This window comes from Penaeus japonicus, unplaced genomic scaffold (genome assembly GCF_977035675.1).
Source record: "Penaeus japonicus unplaced genomic scaffold, GWHDUDI00000001_assembly GWHDUDI00000012, whole genome shotgun sequence".
Classification (NCBI taxonomy): domain Eukaryota; kingdom Metazoa; phylum Arthropoda; class Malacostraca; order Decapoda; family Penaeidae; genus Penaeus; species Penaeus japonicus.
This window is the reverse complement of record NW_028234414.1, coordinates 1,295,520-1,320,519: the sequence shown is the minus strand read 5'-3', so window position 1 is coordinate 1,320,519 and position 25,000 is coordinate 1,295,520. Positions and strand designations below refer to the sequence as shown.

Below are 25,000 nucleotides of genomic sequence, written 5' to 3'. Positions count from 1 at the left end.
ACCCCTCCCATCCCTCTCCTTTCTCCCTCCCTTCACCCCTCCTCCCCTCTCCCTCTCATCACCCCTCCCCCTTCACTCCCCTCCCTCTCCCCCTCTCCCTCCAGCTCCTCCTCCCCTCTCCCTCCCATCACCCCTTCCCCTTCACTCCCCTCCCTCTCCCCCTCTCCCTCCAGCTCCTCCTCCCCTCTCCCTCCCATCACCCCTCCCCCTTCATTCCCCTCCCTCTCCCCCTCTCCCTACCGTTCCTCCTCCCCCTCCAGCTCCTCCTTCCCCTCCCCCTCCTCCTCCTCCTCCTCCTCCTCCCCCTCCTCCTCCTCCTCCTCCTCCTCCTCCTCCTCCTCCTCCTCCTCCTCCTCCTCCCCCTCCCCCTCCTCCTCCTTCCCCTCCCCCTCCTCCTCCTCCTCCTCCGAGCCTTCGTGACTCAGCCAGACATCGCTTTAATTGAGGCTTTATTCATTGGCAACACTGAAACAGGACCTGCCCGGCTCCTTTGCCTATAAAGGGGCTTCATACATGGGGGGGTATAGGGAGGTATGTGGGGGGGGGTAGAGTATGAGCGGGAAGGGGCTTTGGGATGAGGGATGAGAGATACAGGGGGGAAGGAGGGGGGTGAGAGATACGGAGGGGGGGAGGGAGTAGGAAAGGTGAGGGGGAAGGGGGAGGTGTAAGTGGAAGCGTGTATATACAAACACACAATTTTATGTGTAAATATATAAATACATAGTATATATTCACATATAGATATTATACATATATACATATATATGTGTATACATATATATGTATATATATATTCATATACACATACATATAGGCAAATATACAAGGAGTATTTGCCAATAAGTCATTGAGAAATTTTGGTAGAACGAAGCTTCCAGAATAGTCTTTTGCTGTTGGCAGATGGGGAGGAGGGGGCAGGAGGGGTGAGGGAAATGGGGAGGGGGCGGTTGAAGGAGAAGAATAGTGAGAAAAGAAGAATGGAGAATAGGATGAGAAAAGAAAGAAAGACCGTGGGAAGAGAAAAGGAATGAGGAAAAAAATAATGCAAAATACGAGATGATTTAAGAATAAAAAGGAAAAACAAAACAAATGACTCAAAAAAATAGTATAAAAAAAACGAGACGACTTAAGAAAAAAATACAAAAACAAACAAAAGACTAATTAAGAACCCATACTAAAAACTATATATATATCCATTTCTTATAAAAAAAAAATAAAAATAAAAAAAATGCAAATAAGCAGACAAGGGTGTTCCCGGTTCCCGTTTTCTGCATAATAGAGTCACAGAAAACGAGGTCTTTAGCTTCGGTTAATGCCCAGTTCTTTATAACATTTTTTCTTTCTCACTTTTCATCAATTTTTTGTATCATTTTTTTTTAAGGATGTTTGAAAGGATAAGCTTAAGAATCTAAAGTATTTTTGTATGTTTTGAAGTGTAGATAATCAAGATAATGATGATAATGGTTCATATTAATGGTAGTGCCATTATAACTACCACATTACCATTTACCATTATAACTACGATGATCTTTCTTCTCATACTCACCCTCATCACTATTACTACCATTATAACTAACCCCCCTACTCCCCCACCCCAATGTTCACAGTGTCACCATTAATAATAACAATGATAATAATAATGATGATGATAAAAATGATAATGATGATAATAATGATATTGATAATGATAATGGTAATAATACTAATAACGATGATAATGATAATGATAATAATAATGGTAATGGTAATAATGATAAAGATTATAATAAAAGATGGAAAAATGAAAATAGAATAAAATAAAGAAAAAAATAAAACTCAGGTCACCACCCCCAAGGATGAAAAAAAAAGGAAGAAAATTATAAATAGAGAGAAAAAAAAGGAATAAATCTATAGATAAGATAGATAGGTAAATAAATAATATTGAGGCCAAGCCATACCCAAGAACCCCATAATCACCTCAAGACATGAAAATACGAGGCGCATTTCACAAGGCTGTGGGAACCTCCTTCGGCCACTGGTTCTAGACACTTCAAACTGCTCACTTCATTATGCCTCACGTTCGTAAACCTTATTTCTTGACGGTTGATTTTAGAAAAGGAAGGATGAAAGAATGAGAAGAGGGAGGAAGAAAGGGAGAATGTGAAGGGGTTGGTAGCTTTTTTTTTTCTTTCTTTCTTTCTTTTCTTCTTTATTCATCTATTTGTAGATTTGTATTTTGCTGTTGTTGTTGTTGTGTTTATTTTTGTTTTGGTATTGTTTTTTTTTCATTTTTTTTCCTATCCTTTTTTTCTTCTTTCTTTTATTCACCTCCTCCTCTGCCTCCTCTGTTCCTTCTTTCCCCTTCCTCCTCTCATCCTTTCTCTTTTCTCTTTCCTCATCCACCCCTTCCTACGCCTCCCTCCTCTTCCTCTTTTCCTTACCCTTTCTCTTTTCTCCTCTTCTTCGTCCTCCTCTTCCTCTATCTCCCTTTTCCTCCATCTCCTCCCACCACCCCTTATCCCCTTCCTCTTCCTTCTCCTCTTCTTCGTCCTCCTCCTCCTCCCCTCCACCTCCTCCTCCTCTCCCTGTTCCTCTCCTCCACCTCCTCTCCCTCCTCCCCCTCCTCCTCCTCCACCTTCTCCTCCTCCTCTCCCTCCTCCTCCTCCTCCTCCTCCTCTCCCTGTTCCTCCCCTCTACCTCCTCTCCCTCCTCCCCCCCTCCACCTCCTCTCCCTCCTCCTCCTCCTCCTCCTCCTCCTCCTCCTCCATCTCCTCGTCTTCCTCATTAATAGAGAAGCCGTTAATATCGAACCTAATTTTTATTCAAGAGAAGGTTGTTATACATTTGCCAATTACAGGAGCGAGTGAGTTACGGTTTTTATAATCATGCATGAATTATCGTACCTCTGGCCTGGTACAAAGGCCATTGAATTATCGTACCTCCGGCAGAAAGGCTCTTCTATATATTTTTTTTTTTCTTTTTTTTTTTTTTTTTTTTTTTTTTTTTTTTTTTTTTTTTTTTTTTTTTTTTTACATATGGATGGTGAGGTGGATGGATTTGGGGGTTACTATGGAAAGATTTTTGTTTTTATATAAGATTTTGTTATTTATTGTTTTTTGTTGATAGGGCTTTGGACATCGTGTGGTGAATAAATGTATTTGTTATGATAATTATGATGATAATGTTAATGATGATAATATTAATGATAATGACGTTAATGATAGTGTTAATGATAAGGATTATAATAAGAGTGATAATAAAAATAATGATAATACCAGAGAGAGAGAGAGAGAGAGAGAGAGAGAGAGAAAGAGAGAGAGAGAGAGAGAGAGAGAGAGAGAGAGAGAGAGAGAGAGAGAGAGAGAGAGAGAGAGAGAGAGAGAGAGAGAGAGAGAGAGAGAGAGAGAGAGAGAGAGAGAGAGAGAGAGAAACTACCCATTCACTCCATATATAAACATCAAAACACAATCTCCCACTTTACCTCTATAACGATCTACCTCAAAATAACCGTGGACGAAAGTGACTCAAATCATCAATTTCCTATTTACCAAACAATTGCGTGACACCAATTGACAATTTTCCAACCTCTTGTTTCTCTGCCAACAGCTGTGTGCAAACTTGGATGTCATCCTGAACACGGTACCTGTAAGGAGCCGGGACAGTGTCGGTAAGTACGAGTTTCCTATTCTTTTATAACGGGGAAGTGTCCCTTATTGTCCCGTTGTTTGGAAGGTGTGTAACCACGTTTATGTTTTGCTGTCATAACGAAGTCGAGCATTATTATAAATAATCAATGAATGGTATTTGCAGCGGATCTTTTTGACAACGTGAAATATCAATGAAATAAAAAATGATATTTACGATACTATAACGCATTGGACAAAACAAATAGAATAGAGGGAGTCAGATAGATTATATAAATTGATCCCGCGGAGAAGAGGAGAAAGAAGAAAATAATGATAAATGAGAGAAGTGAAAGAGTGCGTTCAGAAGAAAAAGAGTGCGTTCAGAAGTGCATTAGTGTATTTCATGACTTTCAGGACCTGTTTATTTTCATGAATGCATAGCGAGCTTAGTTCGCATGTTTGCAAGTGGAGGAGAAAGGGGAAGGGGGGAGGGGGAGGAAAAGGGGGTGAGGGATGAAGGGAGGGGGGGAAGGGGGAGGAGAGGGATGAAGGGAGGGGAGGGGGAGGGATGAAGGGGAGGGGAGGGGAAGCGAGAGGGGGAAGGGGGAGGGGCGAGGGGTGAAGGGAGAGGAAGGGGAAGGGAGGAGGAGGGAGGGGCGAGGGATGAAGGGAGGGGGAGGGGAAGGGAGAGGGGGAAGGGGGGAGGGGCGAGGGATGAAGAGAGGGGAAGGGGGGAGAGGAGAGGGGGGTATGTATGTGTAGGTGTGTTGCACGGAAAGAGGGAGACAAAAAGACTGCAATAAAACTTGTTGAAGAGAGAGAAAGGGAGAGAATGAAAGAAAGGAGGTGGTTTTAACGATAATTCTTGCAAACATAAAAAAAAAAAAAAAAAAAATACGAGGAATAAAAAAGCGCAAGACATAAAGTAAAGAAAAAGGAAGGAAAGAAAATGAAAGAAAAAAAAAGAAAACGTATAAAAGAAAGAAAAATAAATAGAGCAAAAGAAAGGGTAAAAACGAGTCATATAACCCACTAAAAAAACCTTCCGACTGCAATTTCATCGCGAAGTGAAAGGAAATAATTGCTAACCTATTAAATTGATTAACAAACTTTTACGATTACCCTCAAATAGATAAAAAGACCAGAGAATGAGATGAAATAAGAGAGAGAGAAAAATAAATAGGTCTCTTTACTATTACTAACAAAAGAGAAAGGTTTACGGTTGTATGGTTGTGTGGTAGCATGGTAGTACCGTAGCTTTGTTTTAGGTTAGCGAAGGTGTGAATGAGAATGAAGAATTCCACAGCAATAGGAATTATTCATTGGTAATTCCATTATACATTTTGATTTTCATCGGAAATTCACCCTTGTTTGTGGACTCATTAAAGTGGAAATGTGGAATTCCACCGATATATCAGTGTGGAAGTGTGGAATTCCACCGCCATATCAATGTGGAAGTGTGGAATTCCACCGATATATCAGTGTGGAAGTGTGAGACTATAAGTGCTTAAGTGTGAAAGTCCAATGGCATATTAGCGTATCAGTGTGAGTTCGCTATCACGCTAAATTAGAATGGCGGATGCTTGAGAATCCACCTCCACATCAGAGTGGAATAGCCATGAGTCCACTAAGCGGGGAAGCGTGAGATTCCACCTCGAAGTGGAAGGTGTCGCGAGAAGTGGAATTTGCGGGGTTGAGTAGGAGGCTGAAGGGGAACCGAGAGTGGAGGAGGTGGTGGTAGCGGCCAGATTCTCTCCACACTCGCCTCTCCACATCCGGGAAGACGCTAACTTCGGAATGTCGGGTCGTGGAATGCAGTGTGACGTTGCAACCTACCCCCCCTCCCCCTCCCTCCCTTCCCCTTCCTCTTCCCCTCCCCCTCCCTTACACTCTCTTCCCCTTCTTCTGCCTTGCACTCTCTTCCTCTTCCCCTTCCCCTTCCTCTTCCTCTCTTCCCCTCCCTTCCTCTCCCCCTCTCTTCCTCTTCCTCTCTTCCCCTTCCCCTTCCTTCCTCTCTCTCCCCTCTCCTCCTCCCTCCTCTTCTTGTTCTTCCTCTTCCTCTTCGTCTTATTCTTGTTTCTCTTATTATCTCTTGTTTCCTCTTACCTTCCTGCGCGACTCTCTGATGTCTCTCTCTCATTTTCCCATCTCTCTCTCTCTCTCTCTCTCTCTCTCTCTCTCTCTCTCTCTCTCTCTCTCTCTCTCTCTCTCTCTCTCTCTCTCTCTCTCTCTCTCTCCCTCTCTCTCTCTCTCCCCTCCCCTATTCCCTCCCCACCCCCACCCTCACTCCCTATACTCCTCCTCCCTCTCTCTCTCCTCTGATATCAAGGAGGGGGAGGGAGAGTGGGAGGCAGGGGGAGGGGGGGGGGGCAGACAGCAGCAATCAAAGCCCTCGAGATTTGATAATACACGTCACATCCGGTCGTTCCTTGTAATCATTCTCTCTCTCTCTCTTTCTTTCTTTCTCTCTCTTTCTTATTCTTTATCTCATTATGTCTTCTTTTTCTCTCTCTTTCTCTCTCTCTCTCTCTATCTATCTATCTATCTCAATCTCTCTCTCTCTCTTACCCTCTCTGTTTGGCTCTTTCTCATTCTTCCTCTCCTTCTTTCTCTCCATCCCCTTCGCTTCCTCCCTCCCCCTCCTTCCCCTCCCCCTCTCCCTCTCCCTCCCTCTTCCTTTCCCTCCCTTCCCCTCCCCCTTCCTTTCCCCTCCTCCTCCTCCCTCCTCCTCCTCCTCCTCCTCCTCCCCTCCCCCCCCTCCCCCTCCCCCTCCCTCTCCCCTTCCTTTCCCCCTTTCCCTCTCCCCCTCTCCCTCCCTCTTCCTTTCCCCCTTTCCCTCTCCCCCTCTCCCTCCCTCTTCCTTTCCCTCTCCCCCTCTCCCTCCCTCTTCCTTTCCCCCTTTCCCCCTCCCTCTCCCTCTCCCCTTCCCTTCCTCCCGTCGCCTTTTCCCCCGAAATTGCTCGGATTCCAAAACGAAACTCAAAGTAATTACTCTGATCCCGTTTTCTATAGCGAAAGAAAACGCACTCTAACGCGTCACGCCCTGGTTGTCTCTGCGAATTTGGTTTGTTGTATGTTCTGGGCGGCCTTGGGAGGAAGAGGAGGAGGAGGAGGAAGAGGAAGAGGAGAAGGGGGAGGAGGAGGAAGAGGAGGAGGAGGAGGAGGAGGAGGGGAGGAGGAAGAGGAGGAGGAGGAAGAGGAGAAGGGGGAGGAAGAGGAGGGGCAGGAGGAGGAGGGGAGGAGGAAGAGGAGGAAGAGGAGGGGGTAGAAGGAATAGGAGGAGGAGGGGGAGGAAGAGGAGGGGCAGGAGGAGGAAGAGGAAGAGGAAGAGTAGTAGGAGGAAGAGGAAGAAGAAGAAGAAGAAGAAGAAGAAGAAAAAGAAAAAGAAGAAAGAGAAAGTAGAAGAGGAAAAGGAGGAGGAGGAGAAGGAGAAGGAGAACAGAATAAGAAGCAAAGGATAAGAAGGAAAACAACGAAAAGAACACGCTAAACCGCCCTCGTTTTCTGTTGGGAATTCGAAGCTTCCAGAACCTCGTCTTGAACGCTTCTTATACCAGAAACTCCAAGATTTATTTTCGCTTATTAACACAGATTTATTTACTTATCTAATACTACGAAACAATCAAATAATGAAAAGAACAACAGCATCAGTTATCTCCCTCTTTAAAGAATAAGAAAAAAAAAAAACATAAAAAAAGACATCAAAGTTCATCAAATCAAAGCAAATCCCAAAGAAAATTCAAAGCAATTTCCCAAGAGGAAGAGGAAGACAAACCACGAACAGCCAAGATATGAAAACTCCCTAGAATCTTGGAGAATCTTGCAGAGAATTATTGTAAGTTGCCTGACCTCATGGCGACCCAGACGAGCAGAGCAGCTTTAATGCAATGGTGGCCTGCCTGTGTGCGTGTGTGCGTGTGTGTGTGTGTACGTACGTGTGTGCGTGTCACGTAGCTCGGATGTGTGACTCATGGACCAACGTGACTGCACATGTTGATACAGAGCAAAGAGGAGTGTGTTTGTGTGTTTTTGTTTTGTTTGTGTATGTATGTATGTATGTATATATATATATATATATATATATATATATATATATATATATATATATATATATGTGTGTGTGTGTGTGTGTGTGTGTATGTGTGTGTGTGTGTGTGTACATATACATGCACACACACACACACACATATACATATACACACACACACACACACACACACACACACACACACACACACATATATATATATATATTTTTTTTTTTTTTTTTTTCGGGTGCAAAGTATATGCGTCTATATGTTTATGCATGCTTGTGTGTGTGTGTGGGTGTATGTGTGTGTTTGTATATATGTATATATGTGTGAACGAGTATACACCTGTCTCCGTACTTGTATTTGTGTGTATGTATACATGTGTGTATACATATGTGTGGATATAGATACACTCATCATTCTCATCTTATCTCAGACTTTCTCACGGTCAAGATATAGCGTCTCTGATCAACACAAGATAAGAGCAACTATGGATAGAACCGATGATATAATGATAGAACCAATAATAAAATGATAGACCCAGTTTGATAGAACCAATAATAAAATGATAGACCCAGTTTGATAGAACCAATGATAAAATGATAGAAACAATGATAACATGATAGAACCAGTTTGATAGATCTGATGATAAAATGATAGAACCAACTTGATAGAACCAATGATAAAAATAGAACCCAGTTTCACACTAGAACCACACATGACACACACAATATTAGGAACCAATGATAAATTGGATAGACCATTTGATGAACCCAATAATAAAATGATAGACCCATTTGATAGAACTAATGATAAAGTGATAGAAACAATGTAAAATGAAGACCCATTTGAAGAACCAATACATACAATGATAGACCCATTTGATAGAACTAATGGATAAAAGGCTAGAACCATAAAAAATGATTAGACCCAGTTGATAGAACCAATAATAAAATGATAACCCAGTTTGATATAACTTAATGATAGAAATGATAGAACCAATGAAAAAAGATAGACCCAGTTTGAAGAAACCAATAAAAAAATGAGAGAACCCATTTGAGAGGAACTAATGAGAAAAATGATAGAACCAATGATAAAATGAAAGACCCAGGTTTGATAGAACAAATAACCTAAAATGTTAGAACCAAGTTTGATAGTACCAATGATAAAATGATAGACCCAGTTATGATAAGAACCAAAAATAAAATGATAGACCCAGTTTGATAGAACCAATGATAAAATGATAGACCCAGTTTGAAAGAACCAATAATAAAATGATAGACCCAGTTTGATAGAACTAATGATAAAATGATAGAACCAATGATAAAATGATAGACCCAGTTTGATAGAACCAATAATAAAATGATAGACCAAGTTTGATAGAACCAATGATAAAATGATAGACCCAGTTTGATAGAACCAATAATAAAATGATAGAAACAATGATAACATGATAGAACCAGTTTGATAGATCTGATGATAAAATGATAGAACCAACTTGATAGAACCAATGATAAAATGATAGAACCAATGATAAAATGATAGACCCAGTTTGATAGAACCAATAATAAAATGATAGACCAAGTTTGATAGAACCAATGATAAAATGATAGACCCAGTTTGATAGAACCAATAATAAAATGATAGACCCAGTTTGATAGAACCAATGATAAAATGATAGACCCAGTTTGATAGAACCAATGATAAAATGATAGACCCAGTTTGATAGAACCAATAATAAAATGATAGACCCAGTTTGATAGAACCAATGATAAAATGATAGACCCAGTTTGATAGAACCAATAATAAAATGATAGACCCAGTTTGATAGAACCAATGATAAAATNATAGACCAAGTTTGATAGAACCAATGATAAAATGATAGACCCAGTTTGATAGAACCAATGATAAAATGATAGAAACAATGATAACATGATAGAACCAGTTTGATAGATCTGATGATAAAATGATAGAACCAACTTGATAGAACCAATGATAAAATGATAGAACCAATGATAAAATGATAGAACCAATGATAAAATGATAGAACCAATGATAAAATGATAGACCCAGTTTGATAGAACCAATGATAAAATGATAGAACCAATGATAAAATGATAGAACCAATGATAAAATGATAGAACCAATGATAAAATGATAGAACCAATGATAAAATGATAGACCCACGATGATAGAACCAATAATAAAATGATAGACCCAGTTTGATAGAACTAATGATAAAATGATAGAACCAATGATAAAATGATAGACCCAGTTTGATAGAACCAATAATAAAATGATAGACCCAGTTTGATAGAACTAATGATAAAATGATAGAACCAATGATAAAATGATAGACCCAGTTTGATAGAACCAATAATAAAATGATAGACCCAGTTTGATAGAACTAATGATAAAATGATAGACCCAGTTTGATAGAACCAATAAGAAAATGATAATCCTAGTTTGATAGAACCAATGATAAAATGATAGACCCAGTTTGATAGAACCAATAATAAAATGATAGACCAAGTTTGATAGAACCAATGATAAAATGATAGACCCAGTTTGATAGAACCAATAATAAAATGATAGACCAAGTTTGATAGAAACAATGATAACATGATAGAACCAGTTTGATAGATCTGATGATAAAATGATAGCACCAAAGATAAAATGATAGAACCAATGATAAAATGATAGACCCAGTTTGATAGAACCAATAATAAAATGATAGACCCAGTTTGATAGAACTAATGATAAAATGATAGAACCAATGATAAAATGATAGACCCAGTTTGATAGAACCAATAATAAAATGATAGAACCAATGATAACATGATAGACCCAGTTTGATAGAACCAATGATAAAATGATAGACCCAGTTTGATAGAACCAATGATAAAATGATAGAACTAATGATAAAATGATAGAACCAATGATAAAATGATAGACCCAGTTTGATAGAACCAATAATAAAATGATAGACCCAGTTTGATAGAACTAATGATAAAATGATAGAACCAATGATAAAATGATAGACCCAGTTTGATAGAACCAATAATAAAATGATAGAACCAACTTGATAGAACCAATGATAAAAATAGAACCAATGATAAAATGATAGAACCAATAATAAAATGATAGACCCAGTTTGATAGAACTAATGATAAAATGATAGAACCAATGATAAAATGATAGACCCAGTTTGATAGAACCAATAATAAAATGATAGACCAAGTTTGATAGAACCAATGATAAAATGATAGACCCAGTTTGATAGAACCAATAATAAAATGATAGAAACAATGATAACATGATAGAACCAGTTTGATAGAACCAATAATAAAATGATAGACCAAGTTTGATAGAACCAATGATAAAATGATAGACCCAGTTTGATAGAACCAATAATAAAATGATAGAACCAACTTGATAGAACCAATGATAAAATGATAGACCCAGTTTGATAGAACCAATGATAAAATGATAGACCCAGTTTGATAGAACCAATGATAAAATGATAGACCCAGTTTGATAGAACCAATAATAAAATGATAGACCCAGTTTGATAGAACCAATAATAAAATGATAGACCCAGTATGATAGAACCAATAATAAAATGATAGACCCAGTTTGATAGAACCAATAATAAAATGATAGACCCAGTTTGATAGAACTAATGATAAAATGATAGAACCAATGATAAAATGATAGACCCAGTTTGATAGAACCAATAATAAAATGATAGAAACAATGATAACATGATAGAACCAGTTTGATAGATCTGATGATAAAATGATAGAACCAATGATAAAATGATAGACCCAGTTTGATAGAACCAATAATAAAATGATAGAACTAATGATAAAATGATAGAACCAATGATAAAATGATAGACCCAGTTTGATAGAACCAATAATAAAATGATAGACCAAGTTTGATAGAACCAATGATAAAATGATAGACCCAGTTTGATAGAACCAATGATAAAATGATAGAACCAACTTGATAGAACCAATGATAAAATGATAGACCCAGTTTGATAGAACCAATGATAAAATGATAGACCCAGTTTGATAGAACCAATGATAAAATGATAGACCCAGTTTGATAGAACCAATAATAAAATGATAGACCCAGTTTGATAGAACCAATGATAAAATGATAGTCTCTCTCTCTCTCTCTCTCTCTCAGTCTCTCTCTGTCTGTCTGTCTCTCTCTCTCAGTCTCTCTCTCTTTCTTTCCCTGAATCTCTCTCTCTCTCTCTCTCTCTCTCTCTCTCTCTCTCTCTCTCTCTCTCTCTCTCTCTCTCTCCTCTTGAATTCCTTGCATGGCTTCGATCCTGTAATCCTTTGACCTTCTTTTGTTTGTTCACGATGGAATTCTTTGCTCATTTTCCCTCTCTCTCTCTCTCTATTCCCTTTTCTTTTCTCTTCTACGTTTTTTTTTCTCTCTCTCTCTCTTTACTTTACTGATTCTCTCTCTCGCTCGCTTTCTTTTTCCCTTCCGCCTTTCCTCTCTCTATCTGTCTTTCTGCTTATCTTTATCTATTCTATTTCCTCTCTCTCTCTTTTGCATGTCAGACACACGTATATTGATAGATAGATATTTAGTTATATGGCTAGATAGATAGATGTTGAAATATAGATTTGAGATCTATAGATACTTTTGTTTAGATGTAGATGTTTTGTGATATCAGATTGAGGCGGGGGTGGTGTATGCGGGATATATATATATATGGTATATATTTATATATAGTGATTGTGATTGATATATATATATACCTTATATTATATGTGTCAGTGGTCAGCTCAACTAGCTATTCCTCCACCTCCGCTACTCTCGTACTCCCATCTTTTCCCACCCCCCTCCTCCGTCTCCTCCTTTCCTCTCCCTCCCTCCTCTCTCACTCCTCCCCCCTTCTCCTTCTCCTCCTCCTCCTAACCTCCCACTTCGCCTTTTCCTCCTACCCTCCTCACCCCCTACATCCTCCTTCCAACTCCCCCCTTCTTTCTACCTTCTCCTCCTCCTACCTCCTCTCTCCTCCTCCTCCTCCTCCTCCCTTCCTCTCCTCCTCCCATCCTCCTTCTTCTAACAACAGCCTCAGCCACACGAGACTCTCAGATATGCTGTTCGACCACAACTCCGTGGCTTATCAACACCTAGCCGTTACTCGAAGTCCTGTTATATACCTGTCTAAGAAGCCCTAGTGAAGGCTGGAGCGAACGCCCCCCGTTGTGCCTACAGGTTAGGTGCAGGTCAGGCCGCTTCTTGTATTTAGGGTCACTGGGCCGTGTAACTTATTCATAACTTCATCTCATCTTCGGAGGCTTACTGTCTGGGGGTTTCACGCCTGCTGGGGTGGGGGGGGGGGGGAGGAATTGGAGAAAAAAGGATGGGAAAGTTTAATTATTGTTTTAAATATGAAAACGTCACCCAAGGGAGGTGTGTACAGCAGCCATCCGGCCGAGTGTGGTGTGATGTGACGTGGATGTGTAATGTGTGTGTTTCGCGTTTTTTTTTTTTTTTTTTTTTTTTTTTTTTTTTTTTTTTTTTTTTTTTTTTTTTGTGTGTGTGTGTGTGCGTGTGGGTGTGGGTGGGTGGGGGTGGATGTATGTTTGTGTGTGTGTGTGATGGTAGGGGGGGGGGTTGCGTGTGTGTGTGCCTATGTGTGCGTGTGTGTGTGTGTGTGTGTGTGTGTAAATGCGTATGTGTGTGTATATGTAAGTGTTGTACATTGATCTGTAAGGACATATATTGCAAGCTCGTGTGATTGATCTGTTGATTGTGTTTGTCGATTAACCTACATTAGCTTGCAAATTGATCCGATCAATTTGCAACGGAATACACCAGAGGGAATTGAAAACGGAGAACGAAGAGCTATTTACGCTGCAATAATTCCGGTCCCTTGAGAGTACCACAGCGACGCGATCAACCCCCCTCCCCCCTCTCCCCTCCGCCCCCTGAAATGAGAGTCTCAAGGGACGGAAAAAAAGAAAGACGGGAGGAGGAAGAGGAGGAAGAAGGGAAAGAGAAAGAGGAAGAGGAAGAAGAGGAGGAAGAGGAAGAGGAAGAGGAAGAAGAGAAAGAGTAAGAGAAGGAAGGGAAAGAGGAGGAGGAAGAAGAGAAAGAGTAAGAGGAGGAAGGGAAAGAGGAGGAGGAAGAGGAGGAGGTGCAGTAGGAGGAGAAGAAGAAGAAGAAAAAAAAAAGAAATAGAAAGGCGGTAAATAATAATTATAAAAAAAAAAAAAAACAGCGACGAGGGGCGAGAACAACTCAACCGTTTTAACACTGGTATTAACCCCCCCCCCCCCCGTGATCAGTCCTATGTGACAGGAACATAAGGTGGCAGAGCACAATGCGTTAGGGGCGTCACAGATACATTTCGCCGTGCCAGACACTTTCGAGGGCGGCTACGGGTGGCTACGGTGGTGTTGGCGTGCGGGCGTGCGGGCGTGAGGGCGTGTGTGTCGTGGGCGCCAGTGGTTACATCGACGACTGTTTATTGTCCTGCCATTAGGGTGTCGCTTTAATGGTAGACCCGAGGCATAACCTGGGCTATGACGCTCGAGACCTTGTAGCGAGTCCTCGATTTTGGTTTTGTGTTCTATTTTGAGTTTTTTTTTTATATAATGTTTGTTTATTTTAGGGGGGGCGGGGGGCGGGGGGCGGCTGTTCTTGCAATGAGGATGTGATTGTTCCAATAAGATTTTTTTTTTAGGAAGGGAAGTGTGTAAAGTGAGCGATGAAGAATGGAGAAAGAGGAGGAGGTAGAAGAGGAGAGATAGATAGATAGATAGAGAGAAAGAGAGAGAGAGAGAGAAGGAGAGAGAGGAAGAGAGAGAGAGAGAAGGAGAGAGAGAGAGAGAAGGAGAGAGAGGAAGAGAGAGAGAAGGAGAGAGAGAGAGAGAGAGAAGGAGAGAGAAGAGAGAGAGAGAGAGAGAGAGAGAGAATGAGAGAGAGAGAGAAACGACAAAACAAGTTCGACGGGGTAATTGATCAGCAATTGGACCACCCACGTGTAAGAACACCTTTCCATCTCGTTGTCGATACGTCAGCGCCTCCCCTCCCCTGTCCCTTCCCCCATCCCCTTTCCTCCCCCCCTCCCCTCCCTAACCCTTACTAGCCCATTTTCTTTCCCTTCCTCTTTCTCCTCTTCCGCCCCCTCTTCCGGGAGAGGGAGAGGAAAGAAGGGAGGTTCAAAGGGGAGGAAAGGAGAGGGGAGAGGGAGAGGTAGATGGGTGTACATAGGGGAGGAAAGGAGGGAGTGGAGAGGAAGGTAGAAGGGAGGAGGGGAGAAAGAAGAGAGAGAGGTAGGAGGGTATTCAAAGGAAAGGAAAGGAAAGGAAAGTTGAGGTGGGGAGGGGAGGAAAAAAGAGGAGTGGAGGGGAAAAGGGGGAGAAGGGGAGAAAGGGGAGAGGAGGGGAGAAAGGGGAGAGGAGGCGAGAGACGGGGAGAGGAGGGGAGAAGGAGGAGAGGAGGTGAGAAGGGGGAGAGGAGGGGAGAATGGGGGAGGGGAGGGGAGAGACGGGGAGAGGAGGCGAGAGACGGGGAGAGGAGGGGAGAAGGAGGAGAGGAGGCGAGAAGGATGAGAGGAGGCGAGAAGGGGGAGAGGAGGGGTTGGGGAGGGGAGGGGAGAAACGGAGAGAAGGGGATAGTAACGTCCTTGTCTCGCTATCTCTGCGGTCGAGTGTGACACCGTAGAAGAGACAGTTTAGTGACGGGCGAGATCGGTAATAGCTAGGTGGGGTGGGGGAGGGGGGGGGGAAGTTATCTCGCTTAGGATAGCCCGGGTAGGGGGTGAGGGGGGCGGAGGGCGGGGTGTGGGGGGCTATCTCGCTTAGGATAGCCGAGGTGTGTAGGGGCGGGAGGGGGGAGGGGGGTGTTAGGGAAGATGGTTCTAGTACTATATATATATATATATATATATAGAGAGAGAGAGAGAGAGAAAGGAGAACTAGAAATGGAGAGAGAGAGAGAAAAACAAAACACAGCAATAACAAGATCCAAAGCGAAGAAGGAAAAGAAGGTCGAACGATCTTCCTCTACCTAACCTACCTTCCGATTCTCCTCACGGACGCTCCTCTTCCCTCCCCCCCCTCCCCTCCCTCCTCCTCCCTTCCCCCCCCCCCTTATTCAGGAGCCCCATCAGTCTCCTCACGCGAGACCCGAAGCCGCCCTCCGTCGCTCGCCCATTCGTCAGGCTCGGCACATGAACACGAGGTTACAAGCTCCCAGGCGGTCGGCCATGCGGAGACCTCACTTCTCGTTTTCTTTTTATTTTTCTGTTTTTTTTTTTTTTGTTTTTTTTTTGGGGGGGGGGCTTTTTTGGCTTTTTTTTTGTCTTCTGGTTTTCGCTTTTTCTTCTTCGGTTTTCGCTTTTTTTTTTGGCTTTTTTTGCTTTGTTTATTTCTTTTTTTTTCAGTTTTCGCTTTTCTGTTTTTGTTTTGTTTTGTTTCTTTGTCTTTTTACTACGTTTTTCGTATCTCTGTTGTTATTTTTTGTACATTTAATGTACGTCTCTTAACGTTTTTCTCTCTATCTCTCTCTCTTTTTCTTCTCTTCTTTTCCCTTATTTTTGGTTCTTTTGTCTTTTTACTTATCTCTTAAATTTTCGTTTTTCTCTCTTTTCTCGTATCTTCGTTATTTCTTTTTCTTCACTTTTTTTCTCTTCCGATTTTTTGTCTTCTTTCCCTCTCCCTTATTTCCTATTTATCAATTTTATTCTCCTCTCTCTTCCTTTCGCAATCAGAAAAAATAACATCGAAAGGAAAAAAGTAAAGAAAAAACAACAATAACAAGATGCAACAATTAAAAATAAATAAATTAATTAATATAACGATCTGAAACATAACTAACCGAATACCGGAAGCCGTCCGTTGGAGATCCGGTTGCAAATTCGGTCCGGGTTTGAGGGCGTTGGTCGGGTGGATGGAAGAGCGGAGGGAAATGAAAGAGGCGTGTTTATGGCTGTTCCTGCGACCAATTTGCGTGTCTCGCCTTAGCCTGTTTTTTTTTTTTTCTCTCTCTCTCTCTCTTTCTTCTTCTTCTTTTCCCTTTTCGTTTTCGCTTTAGATATTCTGTTCTTTTTTATTTTTTTTATCTTCTTTTAACGTTTTGTTTACTATATCTAATAATATTCTTAGTACATTTATCATTTATAATTAATACGATTTTCCAATATCACCCCCCCCCACTCCTCCTTTTCCTCCTCCTCCTCCTCCTCCTCCTTCTCTTTCTCCTCTTCATCTCCATCCATCCAATTCTCCATTTATCAAGTGTCATCATTGCTGAGCACGAAGAAATATGATCAGGCATCGTAAGCAAAGGCAATTTGCAATTGTTCAAAGGTAAACAACATACAAGTCGAGGGTAGGAATTGGGAGGTGGGGGGGGGGGGCTGGAGAGGGGAGGGAGAAGGCGTGGGAGAAGTGGGATTGGAGGTTGAGGGTGGGGAGGGGGGGAGGAAGAGGAAGAGGAAAAGGAAGAGAGAGAGGGAGAATGAGAGAGAACGAGACCGAGAGAGAGAGAGAGAGAGAGAAAGAGAGAGAGAGAGAGAGAGGGAGAATGAGAGAGAACGAGACCGAGAGAGAGAGAGAGTAAGAGAGTGATAGAGCAAGAAAGAGAGATGCCGAAAAAGAGAAAGAGAGATAGCAAAAGAGATAGAAAGAGAGAGAGAGAAAAAAAAAAACGAACGCCCGAGTGATAAAATTTTAAGAATAATGACTGCAAGCACAGTCAACAACGCCCATTGATGTCTCCGAAGAGGAATAGGTCTTGATATCACCTCGCCGCCCACGATGAACGCCCACGAACGCTTTGTCAGAGATAACACTTGAGGGAAGAGGGTGGAAGGAGGACCTGGCCACGTCCGCCGTGTTAATTATTATTGCTATGCAACAACAACAACAAAAAAAATAATAAATAAATAAATAAAATAAATTAAAAATTAAAGAAAATAGACAGATAAAAATATATAGAAAACAAGAATAAATGGAGGTTGTGTTATTTAATCACTATTACATTTTTTTTTCTTGAGTTTTCTTTAGTATTATTGTTGCTGTCATCATAATTGTTGTTATCATTGTTATTATCATTATTATTATTATCATTATCATTATTATGATTGCTATATTACTATATTTGTTATTGCGATTAGTATCATTCCTCTACGATATCTTAAACCTTCTTTACGGAGGGCGGGTCTGGCGGGTGGAAAGAGCCGGAGAGAGAGCGCGCGGCGCGGCGAGAGAGAGAGCTAGAGAGAGAGGAGAGAGAGAGAGAGCGGAGCGAGCTCGGCGCGCGAGCGCGGGACGGAGACGGCGAAATCTAGAGAGAGAGAGCGATGCTCGCGAGCGATCGAGTGAGCGCGCTAGGAGAAGAAAGCGCGAGAACGCGAGCGCGCGCCACAGCATCTTGTATTCCATCTCCGTCTCTAGAGACTCTCTTCTCTCTCTCCTCTCTCTCTCTTTCAGGCGCCTCACTCACTCTTCTCATCTCTCTCTCCACTCGCTCCCATCACTCTTCTCCTCTCTCTCTCTCTCTCTCCTCTCTCTCTTCTTCTCTCGTCTCTCTCTCTCTCACTCCTCACTCTTCACGCTCATCTCTCTCTCTCTCTCTCTCTCCTCCAGTCACCGATCTCACCTCTCTCATCCTTCTCTATCTTCTCTCTCTCTCTCACTCTCACTTCCTCTCTCTCCTACCCCCCCCCCCCCCCCCCCCCCCCCCCCCCCCCCACCCCACCCCCCATCTCACTTCAAATGGCTCGAGCGTGACGGCATCCGGAGCCGCTCCGTTTCTTGTCCCTTCCTCCTTAATTTTTTTTCCTCTCCCTCTTCGTCTCCTTCTTCTTCTTCTTCTTCTTTTTTTGTCCTTCGTTATTCCGGATTTCAGCCAGATTTTTAAACGGATTTGGTGGCGACTACGTGGCTAGCGCGCGAGCCTTTGCGAGGACACTTGAGACTCTCCATCTTCTAAAAAGAAAGAAAACGAGTCTATCCCCCCAAAAAAAAATTAAGAAAAGAACATTGAAAGAAGAAGAAGAAAAAAAACACTATGATATGTATTAGAAAAGAGATTGTATATGTTTTTTTTGACAAGTAAAACGATTAGAACGGTAATTACTGACGTTTTTTTTTTGTGTGTGTACATGAATTAAGAAAAAAAGAAAGAAAAAAAGAAAAAAACGATAGTCGTTTATCCTGTAAACATCAACACCTTCGGTTTAACAATCACGAAGGAATCATTATATCCTTTTTTTTTTCCTTTTTCCTTCTCTCTTTTTCTTCTTCTTCTTCTTTTTTCTTTCTCTCCTCTTTTGATTCTTCATGACGTAAGGAGATGCGAGCGTCAGTTTCCCACGGCAGCCGAGAGGAAATGCCTCGGCCGAAGAGGGACTTTTTGAACTACGGTAATTATCGCGCCTCTGACAACCTCTCGATCACTTTCTTTTTTTTCTGTTGCTTCGATCTCTCTCTCTCTCTCTATCTCTCTTTCTCTTTCTCTTTCTCTTTCTCGATGTCTTTTTCTGTCTCTCTCTGTCTTTCTCTTTCTCTCTCTCTCTTTCTCTCTCTTTCATCCTCTCTCTCTCGCGCTCTCTCTCTCTCCCCCCTCTCTTCCGTCTCTCTCTACTCCTCCTGTCTTTCGATTCCTCTCTCTCTCTCTCTCATCTCCTCTCTCTTCCGTCACTCCTCTCTCATCCTCTTTCTCTCTGTCTGTCTGTATGTCTCTCTATCTATCTATCTCTCTACGTCTTTCTCTGTCTCTCTCTTTCTGTCTCTATCTATCTCTTTCTCTCTCCTTATCTTTATCTCTCTTCGTCTCTCTCTCTCTCTCTCTCTCTCTCTCTCTCTCTCTCTCTCTCTCTCTCTCTCTCTCTCTCTCTCTCTCTCTCTCTCTCTCTCTCTCTCTCTCTCTCTCTCTTCCACTAGTTCCCTCCACTTTTATATACACATGAAGGACTTATAGGCACGTAAAAGAATAATTGCTGGTTATATTAATGGAAAAAGGATTTAGAACAGTAATTACTGACGTTTTTCCATGCATAATAGACCTCAGGTTAACGCCTCTGTGTAACCGTTTCAATGTTCGTATTTTTTAAAAAGTTTGCTCTGATTATTACTTCGTTATAATATTCATTTTATAAGAATATAATGTTGTTGTACATGAAGATATTGTTAGAAATAAATAAGATTCCTGTTGTTACTAAAATAACGAACAGCAACATGAAAAAAGGTTGTTACTAATACAATGAACATCAAATTGATATTAAGATAACCAACAAATTATTTATTTTATATATTCAACATTGAAGAATCTTCGACTGTAGATTATAATTAAACCTTCACGTGAATCATTCCCTATCGCGCCTTCTAGAATATATGGAAGCACTAGAACCACTGTGTCTAGATTAATAAAAGGGGGTTGCTGTGGTAATTAAAAAGACAGGGAGGTAGTGATTAATGACCAAAAAAAAAAGAAAAAGGTAGTTCTTTAAAGTCGTAGAGAATTTAAGATGGACGGCCTCAATACTTGGTAATTATCGTACACTTGTCAGCGAGAGGAAGAAAAAAAAAAGAAAAAAGAAAAGGAAAAATAAAACAAAAAAACAGCAAGGAGAATATCGTATTATAAATCTTAAAAGATATCGGCTGTGGAGAACAAGGGCGTGGGTGTGGGTGGGTGGGTGGGGGGGAGACGAAAAGGTAATAAAAATGTACAGATTCTTTCAAGAAGTGCAATATATATTAAGTGTCGTAATCAGTACCTCGAAACAGGTAGGGGGCGATAAGAAAAGAAAAAAAAGAAAAAGACATAACACCTGCCTCCTTTTTTGGAAACGTGCGGCAGTGTAAGCAGGTTAGATGACGCGTAAATCAAAAGAAAAAAAAAAAAAAAAAAAAAAAAAAAAAAAAAAAAACTCGTTTTGCCAACACAATCGGCAAAACCTTACAGGAAATGTGCACAAAACCTTAACCACGTGTGCGATGGCTTCCTCTTATTGTCCCTCTCTCCCCCCCTACCCCCCCTTCCTCTCTGTAATCCCTCCGCCTTTTTTTGTTTGTATTGTTATGTCTCCCGCCATTATCATAATTGTTTATATTGTTATTGCGTTTTAAAAAAAAAAAAAAAAAAATATAAAAAAAAAAAAAAAAAAAAAAAAAAATTAATCCTCTCTTCTTTCCCGCTCTGTGTATATATATATATATATATATATATATATATATATATATATATATATATATATATATATATCACCTCTTTCTCACTCTTACTCTTTTTCTCTCTCTCTCTTTCTCTCTCACTCTTACTCTCTCTCTCTCTCACACACACATTCGAATTCACATTTTGCATTAAAACCATTAATCATTTTATTTTATGCAAATCATCCTAATTCTACAATACTTCAAAAAAAAAAAAAAAAAAAAAAAAAAAAAACGCACACGCCCATTGATATTTACTCTCTCATACGCAAAATAAATAAGTCTATAAATTGCCGATAAAACATTCCTGTACATTTTGGAAATTCCCTTTTTGACAATACTTCGCTTCGCAAGTCAAAAAGGCGGTGCATAAATGTCGACGAAATGTGCCCTCCGCGACACCGGATCCGCGACAGTTTGTGTATTTTTGTGCGAGTTCCTGTAGACTTCGAGGGGTTATTGTTCATTCTCTTTGCCTCTGATTTATCGCACCTTTATCTTCTGTCGTATATCTTTGCTGATTTAGGTATTTATAGATCTCAGGAGGAGGGTGGGTGGGAGGAGAGGGGAGGAGGGTGGGTGGGAAGAGAGGGGAGGAGAGGGGAGGGGAAGGGGAAGGGGAGAGGAGGGGAGAGGAGGGAGAGGGGGAGTAGGTGGAGGAATGCAATATTAAAGATAGGATTGGAGGGAGATGGTAGAGGGGTAGGGGTAGGGGGGAAGCAGTAGGGATGGAGGAGGATAGAGGATAGGAGAGTAAGGAGGGAGGGAGGGAGGGAGGGAGAGGGGGAGGATTTTCGAATTCGCATCCATTAAAGACTCGGTCAAGCGTGCCATAGTGACTTAAAAAAAAAAAGAAAAAAAAAGAAAAAAGAAGGAAAAAAAAAAGCTAGAATTTGAACAATGCCTTCGGGTAATTTCTGAAATCATCTTCTCTAATGACTCGCCGAGGGGAGGGGGGAGGAAGGGGGGAGGGGGGGCATTGTGTATCGATGCCTACAACTATGCCGACGGTAAGTGCCAAGATGTTTCAGTTATGCCTGGAACTGTGCAATGAGCGGCCGGGTTGTTATACAGATAGATTGGGGAGGGGGAGGGGGAGGAGGGGAGGGGGAGGGGGAGGGGGAGAGGGAGAGGGAGGGAGGGGGAGGAGGAGGAGGAGGAGGAGGAGGAGGAGGAGGAGGAGGAGGAGGAGGAGGGGGAGAGGGAGAGGGAGGGGGAGGGTGGAGGAGGAGGAAGTAAGAGAAGGAGAGGAAGGAAGGAATAAATGAGAGAAAAGACAAAAAAAAAAAAAAAAAAAAAATGGAAAGAGAAGAAAAGAAGAGACAAAACGAGAAAGAGCGAGAGGGAGAGAACAAGAGAGAACGCGATAGATAGACAGATGAAAATAAAGAACAAGAGAGATTAACCAAAAAAAGAAAGAAAGAAAGAAAAAAAAAGGAATCCGCCATTTTGAAACCCAGCCTTCGAAAGGTGGCGAAATAATTGCGCCTCTTAGCCAGCTTTAGTCTTCTCTCTCTCTCTCTCTCTCTCTCTCTCTCTCTCTCTCTCTCTCTCTCTCTCTCTCTCTCTCTCTCTCTCTCTCTCTCTCTCTCTCTCTCTCTCTCTCTCTCCCCCCCCCCCCGCCTACCCCGACGTCACCCTTCAGCGCCTCCAGCAGCGCCCGCCTCATGCAGGAGTCGTCGGCAGTACCGTATTTATTCAGGTCTTGTTTCACAGTCGATTAAACTCTCGCAACCTCTGCTGCTAGCCCCGTCACAAGAACGCGGGACCTGTTGGGTTGGGGAGGGGGGGGAGGTGGGGGTGGGCGGTGGGTGGTAGAGGGCAAAGGAGCAAGCAAATGACTCGCTACTCCAACCCTCCCTCCCTTCCCCCCTTCCCTCTCCCCCCCAATCCTATTCGTGTACTGCATTTTCTTCTTCCTCCTCCTCCTCCCCCTCCTCCTTTTTTTTTTCTTCTTCTTCTTCTTCTTCCTGTTTCTCCCCTTGTCCTGACTCTTTTTTTCTTCCTTCGTCTTTCCCCTTCCCTCCCTCCTCCCTCCCTTTATCACTGACTCCCTCTACCTCTTATCGCCCCCCCCCCTTTCCCTCCCTCTCCTTCTCCCTCCCCTATCCCTGACTCCCTCTACCCTTTCTTCCTCTCCTCCTTTCATTCTTCCCATATTCTTCTCCTTCTTAATCTCCATCTCTCTTAATCGCACTTAAATCCTGAGTAATCCTTAAGAAGAAGAACAAAAAACAACAACAAAGGAATGACCTATCCCCACGACCTGCACAGAGCACGACCCACGACCAGGCGCCCACCACACAACCAAACGCCCACCACACAACCAAACGCCCACCACGCAACCTAATGCCCACAACGACTCACAACCAAACGCCCACCACGCAACCAAACGCCCACCACACAACCAAACGCCCACCACACAACCAAACGCCCACCACACAACCAAACGCCCACCACACAACCAAACGCCCACCACACAACCAAACGCCCACCACACAACCAAACGCCCACCACACAACCAAACGCCCACCACACAACCAAACGCCCACCACGACCCACAACCAAACGCCCACCACGACCCACAACCAAACGCCCACCGCACAACCAAACGCCCACCACACAACCAAACGCCCACCACACAACCAAACGCCCACCACACAACCAAACGCCCACCACGACCCACAACCAAACGCCCACCGCACAACCAAACGCCCACCACACAACCAAACGCCCACCACACAACCAAACGCCCACCACACAACCAAACGCCCACCACGACCCACAACCAAACGCCCACCACGACCCACAACCAAACGCCCACCACGACTCCCCGACGTCCGCGACAAGAAGCGCCTCTGACCCGCGTCACCCGGACGCCCCTTCTTCGGCGCCCGTCGCGGGAGACAAAAGCGACTCCGCGGCGAGCGAGAGGGAGGGCGTGCGAGCGTGCGGGCGTGCGGGCGTGCGGTCGCGTCTCTCCCAGGCCGTTGGAATCCTTTTATGGCCCGCGGCGGTGTGTCTATCCACACATAAACACTACCATCTTAAGTGTAATTATACCCGACCCGTGTCAAGCGTGAGCGAACGTTCCGAAACGCTTCGTCTTCGAGGGGGAGACGGGGCCAGGCGATGGCGAAGGTCGTGGTCCTCTTCCTTGTCTACTTATGTTCTTTCTTCCCTTCTTCTTCTTCTCCTTATTTTGTCTTTTTTCTTTCTATTTTCGAGTCCTTGCTTCCCTTCCCCTCCTTCCCAGTCCTTAACTGCAATTCTCTCTCTCTCTCTCTCTCTCTTTCTCTTTCTCTTTCTCTTTCTCTCCTTCCCTCCTTTCCTCCCTCCCTCCTTCCCTCCCTCCTTCCCTCCTTCCCTCCCACCCTCCCTCCCTCCTTCCCCCTCCCTCCTCCCTCCTTCCCTCCTTCCCTCCATCCCTCCCTCCCTCCTTCCCTCCCACCCTCCTTCCTTCCCCCTCTCCAACCCTCCCTCCCTCCCTCCTTCCCTCCCTCCCTCCTTCCCTCCTTCCCTCCTTCCCTCCCACCCTCCTTCCTTCCCCCTCTCCTACCCTCCCTCTCCCTCTCTCTCTCTTCCTCTCGCTCATGTAATTACTCGAGGTGAAAATCCACTGTCACCGCTCTCTGATGATGGGTTGGGAGTAGCTCTGACCACCGGTAATAATAACTATGAAGCGAGACCTAGCCGGAGGGGAGAGGTTTAAAGGGAGGGGGGGGGAGGCGGAGGAGAGAGGGGGGAAGGAAGGCCGGGGAGAGAGGGGGAAGAGGGAAGGGAGAGGGGGGAAGAGGGAGGGGAGAGGTTTAAAGGAGGGGGTGGGGGTGTGGCTGAGAGAGAGAGGGGGGAAGGTGGGGGGAGGAGGCAGGGGAGAGGGAGGGGGGTAAGAGGCTGGAGAGAGGGGGAGGTGGGAGGGATGGGGAAAGAGGAGGGGGACAGGAGAGAGAGGGGGAAGAGGAGCAGGAGGCAGGACGGATAGGGGTAGAGGGAGGGTAGGGGGAGAAAAAGGGAACTACCGATGGGAGAATTAGGGAGGCGGGGCAGAGAAGGGTATGGGGTGGGGGAGGGGGAGGGGTTGGAGGAGGTAGGGGGGGGGGAGAATCAAGGAAGCGGGACAAAGAATGATATAGATGTAGGTTGAAGGGGTAGGGAAGGG

The 25,000-nt window shown here is 43.3% G+C and overlaps 1 protein-coding gene across 1 annotated transcript in view; it reads left to right on the top strand.

Annotated features, from left to right (window-relative positions):
• Positions 1 to 25,000, top strand: part of Ser (protein serrate) — a gene marked incomplete in the record, with an annotated part of 190,778 nt that overhangs the window by 129,790 nt on the left and 35,988 nt on the right. The window contains 1 exon segment of the mRNA XM_086542251.1: positions 3,586 to 3,646. Within this exon segment, the coding sequence (XP_086398377.1) occupies positions 3,586 to 3,646 (61 nt within the window).